General features: G+C 28.7%; 1 protein-coding gene across 2 annotated transcripts in view; it reads left to right on the top strand.

Annotated features, from left to right (window-relative positions):
* Positions 1 to 19,598, top strand: part of sit (stuck in traffic) — a 74,806-nt gene extending 55,208 nt beyond the window's left edge. Inside the window, exons 1-6 of one of the 2 annotated variants that reach the window (XM_018503393.1) lie at positions 1,045 to 1,363; positions 16,589 to 16,693; positions 17,630 to 17,901; positions 18,255 to 18,438; positions 18,793 to 18,914; positions 19,046 to 19,598. In XM_018503393.1, the coding sequence (XP_018358895.1) occupies positions 16,600 to 16,693; positions 17,630 to 17,901; positions 18,255 to 18,438; positions 18,793 to 18,914; positions 19,046 to 19,300 (927 nt within the window). In that variant the 5' untranslated portion in view covers positions 1,045 to 1,363; positions 16,589 to 16,599 and the 3' untranslated portion in view covers positions 19,301 to 19,598. Of the gene's footprint in view, positions 1 to 1,044; positions 1,364 to 16,588; positions 16,694 to 17,629; positions 17,902 to 18,254; positions 18,439 to 18,792; positions 18,915 to 19,045 lie in introns of those variants that run through there. The other variant, XM_018503394.1, reaches the window with a different exon arrangement.
* Positions 19,599 to 24,916: the final 5,318 nt, after the last annotated feature.

The raw sequence follows: 24,916 nt of genomic DNA on the forward strand, positions 1-24,916 counted from the left end.
TGATGTAGTGATACTTGGTACGTGATATGTAAAAAAAAAAAAATCTGGCAGTTTTCTTCCTAGAAATGTTTTTTAATTCAATTTTTTTTAAAGAAAATTATAACTTTATCTCTAAGCACTACATTCTAAAAAATATGGTTGTAGATGTAACTAAGCGATATTTATATAATTTTCATCATGTATTATATTCATGATGTTACAAATCCGCTCTATGTTAATGCTGACATCAACACGATGAAAATTATATAATTATGAAGTATGTTTGTTATAAAAAATTAATAAAAATTCAATTCAATTTTTATCGTTAAAAACATAATCTTTCTTAAGAAAAAATAAAAAAATAATTAATTAAGTCATGATAATTTTAAAAGTAATTTGTTATTAATAAATTTTTAAGTAAAATTATAACAATTTTATTAAAATTTATATATGTATATTGAAGTATATTTTATAAATGATTTAATATCATAAATCTCTTTTGAGAGAGAGAGAGAGAGAGAGAGAGAGAGAGAGAGAGAGAGAGAGAGAGAGAGAGAGAGAGAGAGAGAGAGAGAGAGAGAAGCTATAATAATTTAATATTATAAATCTTCTTAAATTTCAAGATCTATAAAAAATTTTTTTTAAACTCTAAATTTCTCAATTACAGAGAAAAAGAGAGAGATAGAGAGATATCAGTTTGTAGACTAATATTTCTTTTTTTCATTTATAGAAGAATGTAACGCAACTGCTGTGAAGGGGTGCACGTATGAACCGGGAGAGATCATAACAGGAGTAATCATATTGCATTATACTTTCTCAATTTTTGAATGACGTAACAACAGCTGTTATTGGTTCGCGGAGAAGGGAGCAGAACACCTGAAAACCGATGAATTTCCCCTTGGTAGTTCGGGGGAGACCCCACCAACGTTGTGATTGCAACAGCAGTATTCTAATGTTTTACTACCCCACTTCTTGCACTTGTTTGGTCCCGAAAGTGGGAAGCACTTCGGACATACTCCAAACGATCGCGATCACATTCGTTCAGTTCTTTAGGAGCATTGGATCACGTGAGAACGAACACTGCGAAAGTCATCTCGTGGGATCGCAGTATATCGGCCAGTGTAGAGATTGGTGGCATTTCAATCCCTTTCTGAGAATTAATAGAAACGCTTTTTTTTCATTGTCCTATCGCGAAACGGAAATTATTATTAATTCGAAACTCGGATCGAGTTGCATCCTTATCTTCCTATGTGTCGCGCGATCTTATAAGAAGAGAGAAGAACGCTCAGAGTCGCGTGAGTTCGTTTGAGTGAACTGCGCGAAGTATCCTAGGATGAACTAGTGAATCTTATCGTCACGTGATCTCGCGAGTTAAGTTCAAAAGGTAAGCTTCGCGCCGCAGCGTAAAGTAAGACCGTAGATCCATTACTTTTGCAGAAAATACGGACGCTAATTCCTTGTTCACTCTCTTCTAGAGATGCAATCTATAAATTAATTATTAATACGAGAACGATGATTTGTTCCGTAAAATCGACGGGTTAGTTTTTACCATTATTAGTTGCTGATGCTAACTACTACTCCGAGTTAATTTCCTGAATGAAAGTGTCTAGTTTCATATAAGGATAGATTCTTGATTTCCTGCGCGGTAATTTTGCGAGTATTGCTACTTGCGCATCATTAAAAGAGAAGAGAAATGAAAATAGTTCTCCCGATTTTGTTTGATACAGATTTAATGAGCTTCGCTATTACGACAGTGGTTTCACTTCCTTCATGTCATGCTACGATTACTATCTGCAGAGATGTAGGCATTGACATTCGCGAAAAATTTTACATTTGTACATGCATGTGCAAGTTAACATGAGGATAAAAAAAAATATTCGGAGAAAACGTTTATTATTGACATGGAAAAATGCATGTTTGTTAGTATTTGTATCAAACTTTCTTTTTAAAATGAAATAATAAAACGAAAGGAATTCAATAGCATAGAGTAATTTCTCTCTCTTAACTTTTACTACATACAACACACACACACACAAACACACATACATAAAATTATGTTTGTTGTATGTGTGTGCGCCTGCGTGCGTGCGTGCGTGCGTGTGTGTCTGTGTATCATTCTTTTATGTACATATATATAAAGTAAAAATTAAAAGAGATAAATTACTCTCTCATTATGTATATATATATGTATGTGTGTATATATATACACACGCACATACATACATACATATAATTTTAATATATAATTATATACATATAATTTATTTTTAACATAAAAAAAGTGTAATACATTGTTAAATATATTAATAATTTCATTAAAATATAAATAAAAAAATTAAAACTAAATCGAAGAAAGAATTCTTGTTTAGTATATTTGCGGTCACCGATACTAATTTTTCTGTTTATATTGTATATATTTATGATTTTTCTGTATCACCGTTATTTATTAATACGATTTTTAACGATTTAATATGTATAACAATTAGTTATTTATAAGATAATGGCAATGTTTAATAGAAAAACAATAAAATGCGCTAGACAAAAAAGTTAATATTTTTATTTATTATGATGTTACAATTTAATGCCGTATTTTTTATTTTTATTACAAGATTAACTCACTTGGCGTGAACGGAAAGTCGGCTGAAATATGCTTGTTAACGTTTTTGCTATCAACTTTTTAAATCTAATAATTTCTGTCTTGTGGAAATTGACCAAAAGAATATCATTATAGTTGTTTGAATGGTTTTTGTGGTACAGAATGCAAATATTTTCTTATGCAGCTGCCAGTGAAAGTACTAAAGAAAACAAAATGTCTCACATTACACCAGTGCCTCTGCGCTGCACCTCCAATATTAAATATATTACTCTTACAAACTTCCTACTCTGAGAATGAACTTAGGATTGAAAGAAGGAACAAATTTATGAACAATCATCATCCTGTCGTTATTTTTTTCAGGGAAGTTGATTCTTTTATTGAGAGATAAATATTGTTTAAGCATTTTTCTCTTTGCATAAGTTATGTGCTCATCAAAAGCACGATTAGTAGCAATATACATGATTTACGGAAGTAATATACAATGATTACAGATGTAATAATATGTTATGAATAATGATACATTGCGGTGTTGTCGAATTCTTTCTTTTTCAGTTTGCTACTTATTACTATAGTGATCCACAATCCGCGAATGGATGTAGTCGATTTGTTTAGTTACCAAATTGCTATTATGTAGTTTATTTTACATGATACTTTGTGGTGCGGTTAAATGAGTATTAGATCATAACTTTTTCATGGTTTTTATCTTCTTTTGAACCTAATACGAAATTAAGAGCTAAAAAAATTATTTTATCTACTTTTCTTTCATAAAAAGTTATATAACTTATTCTTATTGCATTATATAAATATATATATATATAAGCCTTTTTGTGTCACATAATCGGGATAGAATAATAGAGATAACTTTATCATTTTTTTACTATAATTATTGTCGTCGAATTTTGCTTTGCAAGTTGCCTTACTTTGCTAGTTTGGATATATTTTCACATTTCACACTTCTGTTGTACTAATTGTTACACAGTGTAGAACATAAGTTGACGTGTGTAATCGCTTTTACTTTCATGAAGAGTCTGTACTGCGCGAACAAGTATAATACATTACACTTTAAAAAAAATTAAAAAGAATTCTTTCTTATTTTCCTCTTCCATATTTGGATTAGAAAGAGAAGAAATCAAAACGCCGCTCAGTGGGAAGGTTTATATTTGAACTAATAAGAATAATTTAATATAAATTTATTAAATATTTATGTATATATTTAAATATTTGTACATAAGAATTATGACGCTGTTTCTTATTTTCGGTACAAAAAAATAGAATTTGCTTCACATTAGACGTCAGTTAACCCTTTGAGAAGCAGAGGGAATATACTTTTCACCTTTTTCTTCATTTTTTTAAGATATACTGTTCACAGTTTAATAAAACCAATTATGATTTTACATTTTTTTTATATATCATTACTTTATACGTCTTCCATAGTCATTATACCCAATTGTGTTTTTTTAATCATTTATAAAGAAATAAATTTAAAAAAAGAGCATTTTAAAAATAAAGAATGTGGTTTCTTGGATAGTATTTAAATTAAGAGGTTAACAATTTTACAGAATATTTTTTAGATATGTATTTCAAAGCACGCTGGATTTTTTATGAAAAGTTATTGGTCTACTGTGTGAAGAAAGAAATTAAACTACATAACAAGTTTTTTTGCATTTTTGTCATAAAAGATCATTCTTTAGTAAATAGGATGCGTTAAATCTCTCTTTTTTTAAATCCATATTCAGTTATTTCAAATTTTTCATGCGAATCTGGCACCAAATTTATAATAACCCATGAAACTGATGTAACTTACATTTTTAGTATATTTATGTAACATGTTTTGATGGTTTTACTCCCTCCTCCTCCTCCCCCCTCTCTCTCTCTCTCTCTCTCTCTGTATGGTGGCCATATTGAACCCGCTATTTTAAATTTTGCAAATCTAACATGAAATTTATAATTATCAATCTGAACAACTTTTGTATCGTGTATCTGATTATACTCATTAAGATTTACTAATTTAATATAAATAAATAGATGGGCTACGAGCCAGTTAAAAATAAATCAAGAATATTTAATATTCCGAAATAAATATAAAGAAATACAAAATGTGTGGCCCATTGAAATTTGAAATATGGACCACACATATTTTTTTTAAATAAGATGGGGGAACACAGGAACATCCGATATATATCACATTTTTAATTTTACTAGTTATTTACAACTTATGTAATGTTGTATTTTTGAACTGAGAATCCGATAACTTATGTAATATTATAATTTTTTTTATATTTAGAATGCGTTTTAACATTGAGAATGACCCGACCGGCGTCGAAACGTTTGTTATTGTATTTCTTTATATTTATTTCGGAATATTAAATGTTCTTAATTTATTTTTAATTGGCTCGTAGCTCTTCTATTTATTTATATTGATTTATTCTATAATGAGCCATATTATTAATTTATATTTTACTAATTTAACCCATATGGTAGCCATGTAAATCTGCCATGTCGAATTTCTGAAATTTGACTTCAGATTCGTAATCAGCAACGCAAAAAATATAGATTTCACAGGAATTTGTCAGGTAGAAAAAAAGTGCCCTCTAAGGATTAATGAATTAGACGATGAATGGCAAATGATATTTGTTGCATAACTTTGAAAAAACTTTGAAATTATAAATAAAAAAAAGGATGAATGTATCGTATTTGTGTGTTATAATTCCTACTGACAAGTTTATAATGTTATATTTACCGATATCGAAATAACTTTGCTTGCAGATAAGTAAATTTCTCTGAAATTGTTTGAAAACTATCAATTAATTTATTTTTGACATATAAAAATGTATATTATTTCTTGTCATTGTTATTTGCGAAGAAAATTCCGTTTTCTGCAGAAATTTTTATCGTAAATATTTTAATTATTAAGTCAATTTACTTGAATTTGACTATATTTTTTCTCGACATTATATGGAATTCTAAAGCGGATGTAAATTATCATGTAAATATTCTTCCATGATGCATAATGCAATTCTAAAGCGAATATGAATTATCATATATTTATACAAGAGATCGCAAGTGCATTTCATTGTCAGTGACGATCTTCGACATAACGGTTATATGTTTAGCCATATCATGCACACAGACTATAATGCTCCTATTCCCCGCACGCGTGCATGCACGCGATTGCATGCATGGATGTCGTGAATACTCGTTTACTCTATTACTCGTGAACTTTCATGTATAATAGTATATATATATATATCTAAATATATATCTGTGTGAGTGTACACGCATACACACACACACGCGCGCGCACACATGCACATACACATATATGTATATGTATAATATATATATTGACGGTGAAATGGCTGACGGGAAGAAAGCGTAGCAGGAAATCAATGACATGTTGTTACGTTAGTCGACTTAACTGGTAAGACAGCATAAGTGATCCTGAAAGTACGCGGTTGCAAGGTTGATATAGCGAGATCGCGAGAGCTGCTCGCAAGTATTCATGTTATGCGATGTTCGTTATCCTTGGAAATTCGAATTACGATTAGCTCTTTTAGATATATATTACGTGTGAAATTATTTTTAGTCTTATAGATACATTCTGTAAAATAAAACGTACAAAAAATTAAACACAAATAATTCGGCCAAGGCGAGCCTCGATGTCTAATAATATTTTTGTGTGAATTTTGAACTATTTCCAGTTCAAACAAATTGCGCGTCGATTTTGCCGATCTTGAAACACAGACTAGACTAAAGTCCGGGACTGAAATTAAATTACGTAATATACAATTTAAATTGACAGGCAATTTAATATAACTATAATTTTAATGAGCATCTTTAAAACATTGTAAATAATTTATTATAAAAAATATCGCTTTACCAGAAATTCGAACCTGGATTTCTCTTATTCCGTGCAGGTATGCAAAAAAAAAATTATATAATTTAAAAATATTTCAACCAAAAAGAACCAATTTATGACAACATTATCTGAATATTATCCGAGTAAAGGATCTTAATTACCTGGCTGGCAAACGGAGTTATTTAACCAATGACTATAACTGGATTAATTAAACCCGAAATGAAAATTTTTTGGCGATTGTACAATCTATACAAGTACTATAAGGTTTCTTTCTTAGTATTATAAAGTTATAAATTTCAAATTATAGGTTTCAAATTACAGGTTTTAAATTATAAAAACTTTAAGCCTTCCTTTATTAATCGCCGTAAGATGGAGGTTTATTTGTATTTTGTAATTTAAATGGAACGCTTTAGAACTTATGAACAGTTTTCAAAGCTGTAATCCGGAGTTAAATAATTGAAATCAATTGATTTCTAAAAGGCTGCGAATTATGCAAGAAAATCCAAATCCAAACACATCCATATCCGCTATCGCATAAGTATTAAATAAGTGACACTTCAAATTTTCTTTTAATTTCCTTTCAATACTACAAATATTATATAAAATAGTCCTTTTGTATGGCAATTTGTGAAAAATTATATGAAACATGAATTACATGAAACGTAGAGTAATGAACAAAGCAATTAAATTTAAAATAATGCAGAAATGAGAGTTAAAATTTTACAAATTGTTTGTAAAAAGTAAATTTGTTTACTTATATCATAAAATTTAAGTAATTGTTTTGAGAATCACACTGCATGTATTCAATGTACAATGTATTTAAAGAGCATTGCACGAGAAAGAAAATTTGAGGTTATTTTTAATAATATTTTAAAATTAGTCATTACAAGGTTAGATAGACTTAAAAGAAGGGAGGATTCCGTTTGTCTACAAATTGGTTGTCTACAGCATCGTTTGCCTACATCACTTTTGCTGACAATTCGAGTGTCTACGTGTACTTCTGCGCACAAATAAAAATCTTTAAAACATTATATTTGCCTACATGTATTATTGCCTACAGCTCGATTGCCTACATGTACTATACTCTGTACATACTATTCTCTGCTTCAAAAACACAAATTCTGTCTTAAAACACAGATTTTCTGCTTTAAAAGTAAGCAATAATACACGTAAGCAAATGTGACTTTGTTTCTGAAATTTTGACTTGTGCGTACAAGAGCATGTAGGCAATCGAGCTGTTGGCAATAATTTTTGTGTTCAAACAAATTGTTGGCAAAAGCGATGTAGGCAATCGATTTGTAGGCAAAAGGAACCATCTCTTAAAAAAATCAAACTGGTCTAAGTTATATTTTATTGCGTAATTGAATAAGACTAATTTAGTTTTAAAAGTTGATTTTGATATAATTGTAACTTATATTTAAAATAAAAGTGTCTTGAAAAATTCTTAGATTTGTAAATTCTCAAATTTATATGAGAAAAAAAAATATATTATATTTCTTATTTATATTTATTATTCAAAAGAAACTTTATTTATTTTGAATATTATAAAACGATTTCTGTATTATATCCAAGATTTCAGATCATCGGTACACTGTGCACTGGAAAATGCGCAAACGAGATTTCAAATAAGACTAAAAACATAACTACAACTTTGCCATACTACTTCGTTGTGCAATCAATTTCTCCGTCTTTTTTCTATTTACCAGGAACTGAGCAACTTGACATTGCTTGTGTCAGTTGAAACCGTGAAAAGTGTAAATTACCACCATTAAATCTTAGATTTCAAGACGATTAAATATTCCAGAGATAGACAATTAGTTAAAGCTTATTTTGCTTTAATGTTTATAGGAATAATCTTAGCTTTTTCCGCGTAAATTAATTAAATTAATTAATTATTTTACTATATACATATATAATTTATACTATATTAATTTTAAATGAAATATAATATGTATAAATAATCAACTATTGTTTTGAGATTTATTATATTGGCACACAACACACACACACACACACACACACACATACAATACTGTGTCGAATTCTCCGGATTTGCAACTTATCGTCGTTTTTACGATCAACCAGTTTTATCTTCTTTTTTTACGGTACTGTAGACTATGTCATTCGTTGTGTCTTTCATATGTCATAAAATTGCAACGTGTGAACTATTGCGCCTTTCTATTTACTGTTTCCGCAGTTGAAAGATCGCGACTCTATAATTTGATAATCGAGCTGTCACGAAAACAGGGTCGGTATTGATGACTTTTGCGTGTACGATAACGGCAATTATCTGAAACAAGTTTTTCTTAAATTGCAATGCCGAAGTTCTTGATAATTTTAGATAGATTTTTTAAATATATTTTTTTTCTCTGATTATTAAAGGATAAAATTACAGTGTGAGGATAAATGTCGTTTCGTTTAAGCATCTCGTAAACCTTGGGAAAGATATTGCACAATGAGAAATGTAATTAACGATAAATCACTTGATAATTTTTTGATCTCAGTTTAATAATCTCTGTAAGATAAATTGTTGCAACGTGGCAAGGCGTATTGACAATGGCCGATTTTACGGCCGTGAAATTACAGGATAACGCAATACTGCCATACGCATTTCCACAGTAAAGTGCGCTGTGTAAGTGGCGATGAAATTGCGCGTTTAAGCACCTCTATTGAAAGACGTTAGTACGTAAGAAGAGTGATAAAAAAAGAAAGAGAGAGAGAGAGAGAGAGAGAGAGACTATCAATAAAACGTTAAAAATGAGCGGTACAATGAGACGCTGTCGAAAGAGTTTGCGTAAAGTAAACGGCTTTAAGTATATGGAAAATTTTGCAGAAAGATCATATAGAATTTAGATTTGAGAGAGGGAAAGAGAAAAAAGAAAGAAAAAGAACGACACATATTTATTCTAAGATTAGTCTAAGATTATTTCAAGTTAATAATAATAATTTTTATGTATAATAAAAGGTTTCCCAATAAATAGAATGTCTAAAATCGACGCATAAGACAATTTTAAGATATTTTTTAGAGTCCTTTATGACATATCTTAAAGATGTTTCTTAAAAATATCTTAAAGTTGTCTTATGTACCGATTTTAGACATTCTGTTCATTGGGTTAAGACTTATTTTTAACTTTTTAATTGCCTTCAGTGAGTGATTTAGAGATACTATAGTTAGACTTAAACTGAATTACATTTAATTACATAGACTGATTCATAATTAATATTTGACTATCTTAAGTATTATAAGTATATCTTGAATAGAAATCAAAATAAGATAATCGTGCATTAATTAGATTTATTCATAGCGTTCGTGCACCAAAGCATTTTTTTTCGCGCTCGTTGACTCGTCAAATTACTCAAGCGTTGCAGTATCATACATTAGCGCTACTTAGCAACGTTAATAGTATGATACTGCAAAATGCGAAAGTTGCATGAGCTCTTTCTTTACTTTATATTGTGCTATTTTAAGAAGATACATACATATGCATATATACATATATATGTGTGTGTATATATATGAATTATATATATATATATATATATATATATGCAACTAATTGATAGTTATTAAGATCGTATGATCATTATCGAGAAATGAATATTGCACGATTTCCTGCTGTCGCAAGTGAATTCCACAAGTTGTCTTGTGTGCATCGCTGGTCAGTAAACTCGTGTCGCGGCAGACAGAGCAAACGCGTTCTATGAGCGAAAGGTGCATGACTTACTTGGCGAACCGGTATTCAAGCCCTCCGGATCAACGTGACATAGAAACGTACTGAACAGGAAGAGGAGCCAGTAAGCTCCTAGTGACATACATTCATATATTCTAATATGGATTTCTTGTCTCGAAACTGATTAGAAATTGATTTGATGAATAACTGAAATTTTTGCCTCTCTATTTAACACTTTTTCTTTATTTTTTATATTAGTAGTATTCTTTATTATTGTTTATAATTGTTGATTTAATTGTCGCGTTATTGAATTATTCACTAAATAATATTTGACATTATTACAATAATGTTACATATTTAATGCTTTCATTAAAAAGGTGATTAAAATATGCAAGATAATATTTATTTTATTATTGAGATAAATAAAATTACTTTATAAATTAAATTTATTTTTTAAAATTTTATTTTGCATCAGGAAAATTCCAACGTATAAGTTGAAGTTTTTTAATTTGCCATGCATAAATGTACATAAATATATATAAACATACATAAACATGTACAGGTATTCATAAACATATATAATTATGTATGAGATATATTTATACATGTTCATACATTCTTCCTTTATTTATAATATTATTTTTTTAATGTACTAAAAATAATAATAATAACGAAAAAACAGAAAAAATAATTAAATGGAAAATTTTCGCATTGTTCGTTTTAGAAAAAAATCAAGTTTGAAAAAATGTAAAAGAATTGCTTATTCATAATTGTATATAAAATTATAGTTAGATAGATCAGTAAACTTGATTTTTTCTAAAATAAACAATGCGAAAATTTTCTTTTTAGTTATTTTTGATATTTTCTTAATATTATTATTATTTTTACTACATTAAAAGGTAATTTTACAAAAGAAAGAAAGATGTATGCATGTTTAGATATATATATATTTATATATATTCATGTATAAAAAATTTTTTACCGAGTATTCAAGAAATGAGTCAATTTTTGATTCTTGAATTTTTTTTATATCTTCTTGCGTTGTAATGATTTTTAAAGATAATTCTGAAAATTTTTTTTTCATATTATGCGATATCTTATTTGTGTAATTAATTTATACTGCACTGAACTATGCCATAAAAATTTTTTATATTATATTAATGTTGTTAATAATATTGAATAAACATACACTCATGTGTTTATGCATAATAGACAACCTGTCGTCAATGACCATGAACGTTAGTAACACGATCCGCTAGTAAAGATCATGAACGCATAATTGATCATTGATATTATGGCTGGTGTAATTTATTCATATACATTGATATAAGTCACACCCGTATATTATGATGATAGTCAATCTTGTTAGTAAACTTATATGATTACGTAAAGATCGGCTCTAATATTGTGGGAAGAATGTTGTTCAAGAAAGACCAACAGAAAAAAAATATTTTGCAATTATTTATTTTTAAAGCTGTTCCAAAAATGTTGAAGTTGTTAAAGAGAAGTTAAATAATTTGGACGTTATAGAATTTCTTGACGTATATTCTTAGATTTGATGAGATATTTTGGTTAGGAATTTCTGAGAGATATATAATTAATGTCTTTGAATTATATATATATACATATATATTCACGAATGATACGGAATGATCTTATAGTTCCATAAAGATCAATGAACGATGACGGCATAATATGATGTCTCAACTCTGATTTGTCTGTCATCACAGGCGCAATAAGCTATAGAATGCTGTGATAAGATGACCGTAATCCCAGAACGTGTAACGTTCAATTATTCAAATCATATGAGAATTAATGAGTTGCAAAGGCAAGGAAGAAAGCGGAAAGAAAGAGGAGCACTGTACAAGTATTATTCATTCTAAAACATAAAAGAAAACGATTGAGGGCAAAGAGAGAAATAAATTGGAGCGAGCACTAGCAATTCGTAAAAAAAACGAAACAGTGAAGAAAATGCGTGTCGCAATAGGAGGTGAAATTGTGGTCGGACGAGTCGGACCCTTGATGGGCGATAGAAATGTACGTGTGATGCACTCAACTTGGTGTTGGGAACATGCTGGCCGCATGTACCAATACGTTTACAGATACTTTAAAACGAGTAGATGGTACGTCGCAATTGCCGTTAAAAGGACAAATCCACGACAGTGTTTCGCAAAGTGAATTTATTGGCAGTCATTTGCATGATCCTGAAGCAATTGTTGGTTTCAGCAGAGTAGGTCGTGTATCATGGAAGACAAAAGGTCCATAGGAACAACGTTAGCGGTTTATTATGTAAAACCTGTCGAGAGTCGATAATTCATGTGTCAACGAAGTGCAATATATGAGATACTAATAATAGAGAAATATCTAAAATGTATGTATATTGCAAAATAGCACGTACTCTTTTCGTATATACGAAAATGATTGTTAGTTGTAAAATCAATCATCAGTTTGAGATGTTTATCTGTGCATTTTACATTACGGCTGGAGAAATGTATATATAGTTTGATATGCATTACTTAAGAAAATAAATGTATAAAATGAAATCTTTTTATATTATATGTATACAATTATTTATATTCGATAATATTTACTTTTGAAGTTTCTATAGACATATTTTCTTCAAGTCATTAACATTTAACGATGTATCAAGACATCATGGAGATAATTTGTAAACGATAATCGCGTAACTTTCTTGATTATATATGTTTATAATATAATAAAAGAGACTGATGAATAGAAGAAATGGTACAAATAAGATACATATATTTTTAAATCGATGGTTTGTGCGTCAATTAAATGTAATCAATTTTTTAAACAATTTTTTACTCTAATTGTTTACAAAAATTATTATTTAATGTTGTTATGCTTTTAATAATGTTAGCTTATTTAATTTGCATTACTAGAATGTGAGACTAGAAGTCAAAGAAGTAATAGCGCACGAAGAATTTGGTGTGAAACATTCAATGAAATATAATAAATGTAAACTTATGTTCCAAATTTAGTTATAAAAGAAATATATTATGTATAATTTTATAATGAAATATTAAAGAGAACTGTAATACAAATGTAACAACAAAAATGTTATTTTTTAAGTTTATTTTCTTATAATTACTTATTACATAATTATTTACATCAATTTTTAAATTGTCTGTGCCATGTTACAAGCTAATGTTTACGAGAATTATTTACGATTCGTAACAAATAATGCATTTAATAAATTATGAAATGAGAGAAAAAAGAGAGAAAGAGAAATTAAATTAGATAATGATAGTTGAAAAAGAGTAAGTTTGTAAAACGAAATTGTTAAGACATGTAAGTCTGAACTGATGAGCACTAAAACTGGTTAACTGTGTTCTAAACTGAAGATATTATGTAAGAACTATAATGAGAGACGTGTATCGGCCGATCTCTCAGGAGCCATTATACAATTGATGTAATGTTTGATTTTGCGAAATAGAAACGAGGCAAAATTTTACAATTTCATGATTTTCATAAATTATAATTCCTTTTCTTTCAGGTAAGAAAAGAGAGCGGCATTCACGAAAAAGTCACGTTGTCACGATGTATACATACATTAACGTCTCGTAGCCTATTATGATTTGATAGCAATAATTGGATAATGTAGATCAATTTAGATCAAGATATCAATTATGTTCTAGAATTTCTTTTTGCTAATTATTGCTTTGAATTTTCATAATAATGAGTGACACAAAGAGATGCTTATAACGATACGACAGTTAAGAGGATCCTAAAGACGATTTGTCATATTGAAAATGGTACTTACACACAGATATACGTGTCATTGATTCATCACTACATCAATATTTCACTCACGTCACACATACACATAAATTTTCGTATAACAATTACGTTTTAATTAGACGTCTAAGTCCAATTTTGAGAACTTCACACTATTTCTTCATGCAAACTACTAGTCTGTGAACTATTATTTCGTAAGTACAGATTGCATAGCTTTTATATGAAGCAAATGTTGTTACGACGTGACAGTTCTGGAGCGTCATTGAACTAAGAAATAGTAAAGAAGGTCTCAATTTCGAAATTTTTTGTCCTTGACATAAACTTCACCTCACAGATACTATTAATGAGTATATTTCAATCCTGGAAAAAGATTTTCGAATCTGTAAAAGAGGAAAAAAGTAATTGTTATATACAAAAATTATAATTTAATCGGTAATACAGACGGTTTTAAGATCCTTTTAATTTACCACGCTCAAAGCTCATGGAGATATTGATTTAGATACTATTTAGATTATTTGAAAACTGCACTTCTAATGCGTAATAGGAAAAAGATCTTTATGAAAGACCATGCGTGCATATTCTGAAGAGATAGATAGATAAATGACAAAAAAATGTAATTCTTTGTTATAACAAAGATTGTCTCCACGTGGTGCACTTCGGAAACTTATATTATGACTGAAAGATTTTGTAGCTAGCTATTATTAGACTACTATGTGTCGATTGATTCTCATTGTGTTTACTTCATAAACATCTATCATCGCATATTTTGATAATTATGTGTATCGAAGGATTTAAGTATAACAGAAATAGTACAATATTAATTGTATTCATTTTTATAAGCAAACATTGAGATTTCTATAAAGCCATTAAGATTTTATAATTATTCACAAAGATAATAGAAATAATAAAAGAATGTGTATTATAATTTACTATATACTTTTACATATTTGTATATTTTATATATAATTAAACGATGAAAAACACCATGGCTAAAAACTGAAAAGGAAAATTTGGACTTACGTCTATCATCATTTGAAAACTTGTTGATTTACTGCATATAGGTATCTGAAGGATAGTTTCCTCTAAATGGAGATCGTTTGTGCGTAGTGGAATTATACTTAATCAAGATATTGCTATTTACTTGATGTTGGACCACTACAGTAATCATACCGGTCTTTTCTTTTTTTTTCGGATCTCTGCTCTCACTCTCCAGTGAAAAGTCCGACGTGCAGTCGAGCGTCCGCTTGCACCAGCGCTTCTACTTAGTTTCGCGTTGTGAGAAAGTTGTACAAATTTACAGATCGCAATTCTCTGTTATTCGAGGCAGATAATGATACTAATAGCATTAATAATCAGAAGGAGCCTAATATACGTCGGATCGTAAGTGCGAAAGTGTGTCGGACTGATTTAAGGAGCGAAGGAACAGCATTATTAAACTTTTGTGCACCGTAATGACGATCATTGAAATGCACTTATAGGAGTATCACGGCATATCATTTCGATGGCATAGAACGTATGGAACAGCATATTGTGTACAGTTTTGATCACAAACGATTATGGATTTGTGTGTAGTGATTATATAAGCAAAACAAAAGTTCCTTGAAGTGGAATAAATGCAGTATGTGTATCTATATTATGTTCCATATTTTCATCTCACTTTTGTTGATAAATATTTTTCTGCAGAGTAAAAATTAATTAATAGTCTTATAGTGTATGTAACGTAAATTATATGCTAAATGCGTGTATTTATCGATAAAAATGAGATGTGAATAATTGTAATATATATACGGACTTAAATAAGTAAAAAATAAACGAATTTAATTGTATACTTTAAAAAGATATTTCTTCTAAAAAAGTTGATGTAATTGCATTTGCAAAATGTAGCGCTAATTAGTAATCAATTAGTAAATCGACATATAAATAAAAATTTCAAAAATATTTTATAATCTCTATAAAGTTTAAGGAACAGTTCGTATATATGAAAGAACGCCGAGATCGATTGACGCATGTCTGGTCAATATACAAATAAATAAATTCGTTGTCATTCTCAATATCACATAAAAACTAGTAATTACGTTAAACATACGTGATTACACACATTTTTCCACATTTTTCCACATTTTTCCACATTTTTCCAACGTAACATTGCCATTCGGCAAGTAGCAATGCTACGATCTATTATTAAAGGCTGTGAAAATGAATGGGTGTTGTGATGCTTTTTTCCGCCATTCTGAACATATTGGATCATTCCGGATATGTGTGAACCGGTTCATATAAGCAGATTTTTCCGAAAGGATGCGGATTTCAGCAATCGGTAAATCGCGCATCTTGCGCAAGGAAATGCCACGTTAACCCAATTAGGGCCTCGCGAGTTTAATGACGATATAAAAGTAAGAATTTGCTTTTATGATGAATTCGACGTTTTATTTGCAAACATAAGCGCTACAGAGATAGGCGGTGTTTATAGTAAAACTTAGCATATACTTTGTATGTACGACGATAAACTTCCCTCGACCCATAAACATATGTTGGTTCATATTTATCGTATCTATCGTAGAAACCAAAGCGTAGACTCTTTAAATAGATATTATTGCCATATAAATTATTTTAACATTCTTTTTATGTACAATCCTTTAAATGAGCAAGAGTTTATTAAATCAATTTATCATGATAGCTAGAGAACTTAATATTCGTAAAATAAAGAGACTCGTAAAATGTTTTCAGTTAACTTCAAAATGAACGTCACTACGTCGCCGATTGACAGGATGTCTAACATCTATAACAACTCTGTAGTGCGATACTGGCAATTTCTATTTCACGACTTATCTGGTAAGTTTTTGTTAAACGAGAGTACATTCAAAAAAATATTCTGATTATAATATATATATATATATATATATATAGAGAGAGATATCACAGAATAATATATAACTATTTTTCTTAATATACATCCGTTTATTTTATTAATAAATACCATAATGATATTTCTCTTACTTTATTATCCTTTAATCTCGTAAGGATAATTTAATTTGCTTTCACTTATTAATCTTGTATCAACTGTGCGAATAACTACACAACACACTTTATCCGAGGAATATCCTGAGAACGTCCTTAATATTTTCGCAATGTCTTTAGAACATCTCTTGTAGGTCAGTGCTGTATGAGTACATATGTAATTTAGAGTTACAAGAAAATCTATTAAAAGAATTTAAAATTACAAACAATTGAATCTGTTAAATCTATTAAAGGAATTTAAAATTACAATAGAATATTTATTTCGTAATCACATAAAAATCTATTTTTAAATATTAGGATATAATAAACATACGTCTTTTAATTGTTTATCATTATTTAATAATAACAAGGAAGAAGAATGGAATGTGTATTAAAACTGTACGTTATTTAATAATAATAAAATAATATCGAAATTTATAATAGAAGTTCAAAGATAAGGATTATATCAAATTGTTTGTCTTGTTTTTATATAAATGAGTTAATTACAGTTATATAATTCATAATATTTAATTACATATTTACATAGTATTTAATAATTATATAATTATTCATTTAGATAATTTATATTGGATTTCTATTAATTTTTCTCAATTGGCTAAAGTTTAAAATAACTTAAAATAACTACAGGAATAGATGCAAATAGAAAAAATTTGATAAAATTTGAAAATGAATTGATAAAACCAAACATAAAATACAAATTTAAGATATTCTATGTCATAATGCTTTTATTATATGTAATTTTTTTTTCAGATCCTCGAACTAGGGACTGGTTTCTCATATCATCGCCCGTACCCGGTCTTAGTATCTTGATCGGTTATCTTTATTTTGTATTGTCATGGGGTCCGAGAAACATGGAACACCGAAAGCCGTATCAATTAAAAAACACTCTAGTCGTTTATAACTTCTTGCAGATTCTTCTTAGTACATGGTTATTTAAAGAAGGCTTGGAAGCCATATTTTTAAATAATTACAGCTTGACATGCGAGGGGGTGGATTTTTCGTACAAACCGTATCCTCTAAGAGTACGTAAATGCTAAATACTGAATATTCTTAAATTTTCAATTAATTATAATTTATCTTCTGACATTTTACGTTGTTTTACGTATATCTTGAAAGATCTCTATATATGCTATTTACCTTTCCGATTTAAATGTGAAATATTTGTTTGAGACGATGTGAATATCGTAATTAAATTTTTTTAGCATGATAAAAAAAGAAAAATAGAATATTTGCCATTCCACAAAGTATACCTCATCTAAAGAACATCGCGTGGACGTTACAATATTAACGATGTTGTGACGTCAATGTGACATCCTTCGAATAAGGTATGCTGTGTGGGATATCTTTATCTACTTTCTGTATGATATCATTTTAGGTCGCAAGAGGCGTTTACATTTACTTTCTGGCGAAACTCACAGAACTTCTCGACACGGTATTCTTCGTATTGCGCAAGAAGGATAAGCAAATTACGTTTCTTCATATGTACCATCACACTGTGATGCCAATGGTATCGTGGGGTGCTACAAAGTATTATCCGGGTGGTCACGGCATCTTTGTAGGTATGTTAAAAAATAATGTAATAATTTAAAATCTTTGTCCTGATTTTTTTTAATTGTACACGCAGAGAGAACAATTTTGTTGATCTAAAATTTTGTTAAATCATCGAAATAATTTTGTTGATAAAATATCAATATTTTTTACATTATTGTTTATATATGCATTTTTTAATTTCTAATATAATTATTTTGATGATCAAATAAAATTATTTTCAGATTTATATCTACCAAAATTTTAGATCTTTCAGTGAAATCGGTTTTTGCCTGCACTTTTCCATCGAAAATTTGATTCATCAGATTTTTATCGAATCAAATTAGAATCATAGGTAATTCATAATTCGACATTTTTTCTTGCAGGAATTATAAATAGCTTCGTGCATATTATCATGTACACTTATTATCTCCTGGCAGCATTGCTATCTCACAATCTGCAAAAACGGTATCTCTGGTGGAAGAGGTACATTACTACTCTACAAATGGTACGAAGCAAATAAAGTAATACTTAATCGGTGAAGCTATTTTTCAAAACCATTTCTTTTACTGAATCTATTTTAATCATTTGTTTCTAGTTGACTAATTATTTGTACTTATGGCAATTTTTGTTCGACAGTCCCAATTCTGTGTGGCCTTCCTACACAACTGCCTATTGTTGTTCTATGACTGCAACTATCCGAAATGGTCAGTCATTCTGGTGTTGCCGAACGCGATGTTCTTCTATTTCCTGTTTTCGGACTTCTACAATAATGCTTATACTTCCAAGAAGGAAAATGGCGCAGTACCGTCGATTCAGAACTCGGCCAAAGCGAATGGCGTCGCGGAGAAAGTGAGCGACGGGATACCGAATGGAAAAGGGAAAAGCGATTAAATGGGTGCAGCCGAGGAAGGAAACGATGCGATTGCAATGAGATGGTCACTACCATTTCCCTTGAATCGCACTGCAGTCTTTATCCCGCTATTATAGCCGACGTATCACAACTATATTTCCTGCTGGGATGTTCAAACGCACGTAAAAAAACAAAATGTAAATTAAAAAAAACGTAAAGACGTCCAGACATTCGCGTAAATTGAACACACTGACTATTTGACAATTGAATTTTTATACTTTTTATTTTTTATTTTTTTAATTTACAAACGAAAGCGATCCACTCATTACGTATTTTCTTCTACGATAACGAAATTGCATCGAACAGCTAAGTCATTAAGGATATAATCAGAGTTGGGAAAGTTATTTTATAAAATTAACTTGTTTATTGTTATTTGTTACCATTATTTCTGAAAAATATCTTGTTATATAATTATTCTTTTTAATAATGAATAATTAATGATGTTACATTTCCTTATTTGTATCAATAATGTTAATAGTAACACAGTTACATGTTTTAGGTAATAGTAATAAGTCATTTATCGTTTTTTTTTACTTTCCATACAACATAAATCATTTCAACAATTGCAACAACATTACAATGTTCAACATTCAGTTAAGTAATATTGCAGTAACTTTGTAAACGTTGCAACAATGTTACTGCAAACGTCTATACTGCCTAAATGTGTACTCGTATAATACGTGTATGAACCCACACAACACACTTTATCTTAGGGATGTCCAATGAACGTCATTTTAGGATCGCAATAATCTTGTGATATCCATGGATGGTCTCAGATATCCAACGGATATCCAGGAGATGTATAAGTATTCGCATGAGTGAGATCTAGGGATGAGCTAAACGATTATTTTTCATTAACGATTATAACACTTACTGTTACTTCAAAATAACCAGTTATTTAAACAGTTATCGGTTATATAAACTGTTATCTTTTATAATACTTTATATTCTAGTTAGTATAGTCACATTTTTTATTATTTCTCATTATTTAAGTCATTTAAGAAATCTATTTTGAAATATTTCATTATTTAAAATATTTGTGTAAAAAAAATATATAAAGTGTTAAATTTTATGCACAAAGATTGATGTCAACTTGGTAATGAGTAAGGCCAATATTGCATACGTTCGTTTTTTTGTCTTATGACGAATTTTTCAAGCATGTTAATTGGTTGCAAGATAGAGGATCTCGGATCTCTTTGTCTTATAGCTAATCAATAGGTTTAAAAAATTTATCGTACGACAAAAAATGGACGCATGTAAAGTTGAATGTGAAGAGGATAATCAACTATGATTAATCGATTTCTACGTCTACTTAATCCACGACTGCCCATTGTAGATTACGTATTATATTAGCCTAATACAGCGACAGCGCCGACAGCGCTTCTACTGGCAAAAAAAAAAAAGACAAATAGTAAGATCTAAACATTACTATTTATTTTTTATTTATTTATAAAATTAAAAATTCGAAAATAACCGTTTAAGTCTGATAACGTTATTTTTCAAATTTGATAACGGTTACTAAAGTTATTTCTCAATAACGGTTACTTAGTAATAGATAACGAAATAACATGGATGTCGTTTAAGACATCCGTAGGACATCCAAGGAACTCCATGAGATATCACAAGTATATGCGTGTGTATATATGTGGTTGTTATCTAAAATAAAAGGGAAATGTTTTAGATTACCATATTATGGAAGCGAGAAATATGTCATTGCTCCATTATTACATAATGAAATAAAAGATTAATTTGAAATAATATATGTCACATACTTTGTAATTTATATATTTTTAGGCTGCGTTCGGAAATGTTACCCGAATGCCTCCGTTCCGTCCTTGTTGTTCATCCAATGTTAAACAGGGATAAAATGATACACGGGGGCACCTAGATAATGTTTTCAAATGCATCATTAGTATAACATTTAATATAATAAAAATCATTGTAAGCTTCATATGATATATTTTAATTGGTACGTAGTACGTTGTATCGTTTGTGTCCAAAGTAACTATGATATTCCTTACTTCTAATCTTTTAGTCCTGACACTTTCCAACGGCAAACCTTTGCTGTACTCTAAACATTCTTAGGACATTTCTTGGAAAACTGTGTTGTGTGGTGGAAGGATTTGAATATGATAGGATATCTTACGATATTTTACTATATTTTCTTTGGATATTCTGGATGAGATATCCGCGAGATCGTTTTATCAATATGGGATAATTTAGGATATCCTCAGCATAAACTGTGCTGTGTGGGGAATGTGCATAAGCGAATTTTTTAAATGATGTATTAATTAACCATAATCACTATAGGTCTCATATTAAATCGTCAATTAGTAACATAGATAAATGGATATAAAAAGAAATCATCAAAATTTGATGAAATGTAATGAAAATTTCAATGACTCGTTAGTTTTTTAATATCTATACTGAAAAAAGAGTCTGGCTTAAAACTACTAATGTTGAATAAAATAATTTCAATCAAGAATGTAAATAATATAAACAAATATTATTTTACTTTTATCAATGTTTAGTATTATCGTTAGTAATATTTATAATATAAAGATAGAATTATGTTTAGTAGTATCAGAAAATTTAATTGAAATTATTTCACCAAACATTTGATAGCTGTAACTAACCTTTTTTTCAATGTAACAGTAACGATAACAAGTTACTTTTTTGAATTAATAACAAATAATTATAATGACGTTACAACGATCTCCCAACCTTGAATATAATTATGCATGATTTGCTAATAGGATGTACCTAACCATTAAATTATATATATAAATATACAATTAAGTGGACAAATAATAAAAAAGTTATTTTTTGCGTTTTATCTCGTCTCTATATATTATTTAGACATTATTGATAATATATTATTTATATTATTGATAATTTTAAATAATACGAAATATTTTATGAATTATTTACAAAGTTTAATTGCCAGTAAAAATAATATCTAGAGGATACAAAACGAGAAATGTTTATTCAAAGCATCATAATTGTCGGTATTCATAGTCCGTTCTTATTTTAAGATTATTTTAACCTAAGTGACGTCAAATGACGTCTTAATAATGTCTTAATAATGTCATTAAAACGTCATCTTAATATTAGAAAGAGTAATGGTTTAAGATGCTAATACGGCTCTGTGCTTGGCTTATGACATCTTAAGACTGTACTTAAAACGATTTTAAATATAAGAATCGATTATGAATACTAGCCATAATTTTCGTTTCTGATGGTCTGTCACGATTGGTTTAGTAACTTCACAGCAATAAGTGTATTGACAACAGTAGTCTCCTATATAAGATTATGCCGATTTAGTTCTAACAATATAATCGCGAATTAAATTGTGATCGTAAAGAAGGTACAAACGGAAATGAGTGGATCACTGTGATGGCAAGCTAATAGTTTTGTATCTTTATGTCATAAGCGACGTATCTTGTGATTATTATCACATGATATAGACTTAACCATGGTACTAGGATATTATTAAATAATACGTGCCTTAATTATTATTGTTTTGCAAAACGATAATAATTATGGCACGTATTAATATTATGGCACGTATTATTATTATGGCACGTATTAGTTCAATGTATAAATCAACTATTTATGAGTATTAATAAAGAGTTTGGCGAGAGATATTTTTAAGAGTGCATTTTAAATTTATAATAATGTAAAACTTTTCTCCATTTTATGTTCGCTTTGTATTCATTATTTGGCAATTTTACGATGCATATTTCATCTGTGTATGGCTTTCTTTTGTGTATTTGAGCACTGTTTAAAATGTACAGTCGATAATTAATAATACCTTATATGGGGAAAAGAATAAAATTTTTGATTTATTAAAAATGTTAGTTTTATATATATAAATATGAGAGATATATCGTTTAAATAAGCATGATTCATACAATTTTAAGTTATTTGTAAAATAAATTTTACAAAACTATAAATTTTAGCTATAATTGGAACTTAGAATTATTGTCAAAATCTTATAAATACGGAAAAAAATTAAAAATTATTAAATTTCTTGATTGTTGAAAAAATGATCGAAAAAGAAAATAATTTAAAATTCTCTTGAGAAAATATCTTTATTAGAAAATATCTTCATTAGACGTCATTATAGTAGCTGTTTGTACATAATAGATGTATGCATGATATACATATGCGTTCAAGATAATTTCGAATAATGGTTTACCACAAGTTACGCGTCAAATGTGTTCGAAAAGTCAATAATCAAATTTGTATGTCAAACAATTGTAGATGTCAGGTCCTGTAAGAATAGGAAGTATATATGATTAATCGTTATTTTGAATAGAGTAACAATGATATATAGATACGTGATATTAACAATATTCATAAACTTTAAATATGTCAATTAACTGAACGTAGTTAAGAAATAGAGAAGCAACTTAAGAATATTTTATTGTTATAGCTGCTTTTTAAATGAGAAACTGTATGTAACATTTAATTTTCAAGATTAGATATTATTTAGGTAAGAGTTTAGATAAATTAGACATTCAAGAATTGATTATTTCTTATTATTTTATTAACATTTATATTTTTATATTTGGATTTTTCTTAGCTCAAGCAACATACTTCCCAAACTTTGACTACTTTTTTTAATAAAAAATGTATTACTTTTAATTTTAAAACTTTATTTTATAAAACTGTTTACTTAATTTCTAGTTTACTTAAAAATATTTACTAAAATTAGATGCTTATATTGCTTTAATTTATTAAAAGAGCTTCTTCCATATTATTTAAATCATTTCAATAAAAGTATATTTGTGGCGCTGCAATCGATTGAGATTGTTCCATTACATTTTTTTATTAATTAAGTTTTTACATGAAAATTGAAAATTAATTTCTCTCTCAAAAATGCAAATAACAAAGAGTAAATATTTAATCTAAGAAAATAAATTTCGGATATACGTCGTATAAAGCGTTAATATCCAAAATAATGATTAATTAAATCCAAAGAATATGGCTTTAAGTTTGCTTGTTAATTTGCGCTAATTGCGAATGCCTCATAAAAAATACCATAATTTTTTTTCTTCTTTCTTCTTTTTCTTATTTTATATTTGAATAATAATTTTAATATACCTTTGGGGACAAGAAAATATATCGCTCATTTATTTAAAAAATGACGTAATAAAAGAATTAAATTTTCCAGAAAAACTATTTTTTTGATTAACAGAAAATTATAGACTTATCAAATAATAATAGCAAAAAGAATATATTCTTAACATGATCAAATATCATTTTTGTTCATTTTTATTTTACAATCCTTAAGAAATTATCCTTTTTGATGTGAAACGTTTTTTATGAAGTCAAGTTAGTTCATTTTTGGTGACTGATAAAATAATGTTTATTTAATTCATTCAAGATAATAATTTAAAAATCGCTTTAGTTGTATCATTTTTTAAGTAAGAGTGCGATACATATAAGGTTTGGTGTTCGGTTAATCCTTAAAAATATTAAAGTGGAATTGTTATATTACAAATAATTATCAATTGCTTTGTACTTCTTTTGACTCAAGTGATTCATTTTTGAAGAATCACTAGAATTATTGGTCGATTGTGCGCTCAAGT

This window comes from Trachymyrmex cornetzi, unplaced genomic scaffold (genome assembly GCF_001594075.2).
Source record: "Trachymyrmex cornetzi isolate Tcor2-1 unplaced genomic scaffold, Tcor1.1 scaffold156, whole genome shotgun sequence".
Lineage (NCBI taxonomy): Eukaryota > Metazoa > Arthropoda > Insecta > Hymenoptera > Formicidae > Trachymyrmex > Trachymyrmex cornetzi.